General features: G+C 45.6%; 1 protein-coding gene across 1 annotated transcript in view; it reads left to right on the top strand.

The window, feature by feature from the left end:
- LOC146586098 (DNA polymerase epsilon catalytic subunit A-like) overlaps positions 1–2199 on the top strand; it is a 7873-nt gene that overhangs the window by 1400 nt on the left and 4274 nt on the right. The window contains exons 2-3 of the mRNA XM_085321845.1: positions 218–350; positions 2068–2175. Coding sequence (XP_085177971.1) covers positions 218–350; positions 2068–2175 — 241 coding nt within the window. The remainder of the gene's footprint in view (positions 1–217; positions 351–2067; positions 2176–2199) is intronic.

Genomic DNA, 2199 nt, shown 5'->3' with positions numbered 1-2199 from the left:
AATGATTTGAATAGCAGAATTTGTACGAGTCAGGATTTAAGAGCATGGGTAGATATGCAGACTGTCTAAAGCTGTGCAGCTTCTTATTCCACTGCACTTGGATATTCTGCTCTCACCTTTCCCTGTTAGAGTAATCCAGATCTTTTTGTACGTAGCAGCCCTTTCTGAAGTGCAGGGCTGTCTCTTCATAGACTGGCATTTTCATTATTCTATCTAGGTGGGTGAAGAGAGAGAGTTACCTGCCAGTGGGAAGTCACAACCTGAAAGCAGCAGCAAAAGAAAAACTGGGTTATGATGCAGTGGAGCTGAACCCTGAAGAGATGTGCCGGATTGCTACAGAGGAGCCTCAGGTATTCCCACCCTGTGCTGTATCTCTGGGCATCTGCAATATTAGTGAACCTTTGAGTTAGAGCTTTGTGAAATCCTTTAAGTTAATGCAGTGTCTTTGAGAAGTTGTCAGTGTATCTTGCTGAATTTCAGACACCTGAAAGAATTTAAGCTTAGGGAAGAATAGAATTTCYTTGATGTGTTTCTGGCATTGGCATTGCACTTTATATTTGTGTTATTTACACTCCTGCAAAATGGTAGTACTCAGGGCATTGCAACAGAGCAGTACTTTAAGGTGTCTCCTGGACACTAGCAATGAGGTTTCTGCCGAAGTCCTGGAGATCTCTGTAGGCCAGGAGTGGCCTCCTGACCACTCAGGAGTTCAACAAACTTACAGATGATGGCCATGTGCTGGACTCGGAGCTGTATGTAGGAGGCCACATACAAGCTCTGAAATCTGGGGTTTTTCGCAGTGGCATCCCTTGCCGCTTTAAAATTCAAGGACACAATCAAGGTGTTGCAACGGAGGCTTTAATATGGTATGCAATGATGCTCTTCTTTCTGGAGAACATGGCAGTAGGGAATAACCCTCCAACTGGAATTACCATCCTCTGTTCTTTTGGGGGATACCCAATAGCAATACCTCTTATAAAACTTTGATACCTAATTTATGGCTTGAGTGCATGAACCTGCTTAGAGTTTAGGTGGGAAGAGTTGGAGAAGTTGCTCCTCATGACCTCAGGCTGGCTATTGGGTAAAGACAGTGTTACAGCAAGGAGAGTGGTTCATTGCTGTTGTGTGGGTTTGTTTATTGGTTGGTTGAGGGTGTGTTTTTTTTTTTGTTTTGTTTTTGGTTTTTGGTTTTTGGTTTTCTTTGAGCGAGTGGTTGTTGGCAGAGATGGCTCTGTTTTTGTCTCGTCAGGATTATATCTTTGTCCTTCTCCCACTCAAGCCAAGCTTCTTTTGGCCTCTTTTACCTGTTTCTGGTTAGTGCTACTGTCTAGATTGTAAGCTTTAGAGGCAACTTCTCTCCTTGCTGTGTGATACACCACACCTTGGTGCTGTTTATTTTAGTGGCCTTAATCTCATAAATAATCTTAAGGGAACATGCACTGTGAATTTAGAAGGATCTTAAATCTAAATCCTTGGCCCCTTAGAGCCTTAGAGATGTGTGAGCAGTTGACTGCTAGGTCAGCCCCGCCTCATAAGTGTTGCCCTGTGGAACATACATGCAATCTTCTCTTCTTGTTAGCTGCCCTATATAGCCTCCTTTGCAGGAGAACTCCAAGGGCCAGGGAGCAGCCACCATCTCTTCTCTGCTTTGTGTTTTGCCTTAGTACCAGTGGTGTAGACTTTTGTGAGTTGTAGGGTTCTTAGCAGAAAGCCACCGTCCTTCAGTTCTAGAGAGCTCAAGTTGGCTATGGAGGTCAGGCCAGCTAATTGGCCAACATTATCTGCCTGCTCATATCGGAGCTGATCAGTGAGCGAAGGGGCATTTCAAGATGCCATTCAGCTGACCTGTTTCAGCCATCTGCCCTTCAGATGAGATGAACTGCTCTCTATCCATACTGAGACGTGCTCTACTAAGTAGTGAGCCCGTTTTCAAATATCCCCGAAGCTACGCTGGAGCATGAATAATCTTGCAGAAGCTGTCACCCCCTGCCCCCCTTCGCTGGGCAGTGTGCGAGGATGGGTGTCGTGCCTAGAAGAGGTCTCAGTATCATTCCTGTATCCTTGCAGAATCCTGCTGCCTTTGACTTCCTGGTGCAGTATGTGGAGAAGACGCTCCAGCATGCTGTCAAAGAGGAAGAAGGTTTGCCATTGGATCAAGTCACCAACTTCCAGGAGGTCTGTCGTCCTGCCTCAGCCTGC

Source organism: Rhea americana, unplaced genomic scaffold, assembly GCF_003343005.1.
Source record: "Rhea americana isolate MKP2758 unplaced genomic scaffold, rheAme1 scaffold_716, whole genome shotgun sequence".
In the NCBI taxonomy this organism is placed as follows: domain Eukaryota; kingdom Metazoa; phylum Chordata; class Aves; order Rheiformes; family Rheidae; genus Rhea; species Rhea americana.
The sequence above is the reverse complement of the archived record's forward strand: the minus strand, read 5'-3'. Positions and strand labels throughout refer to the sequence as shown.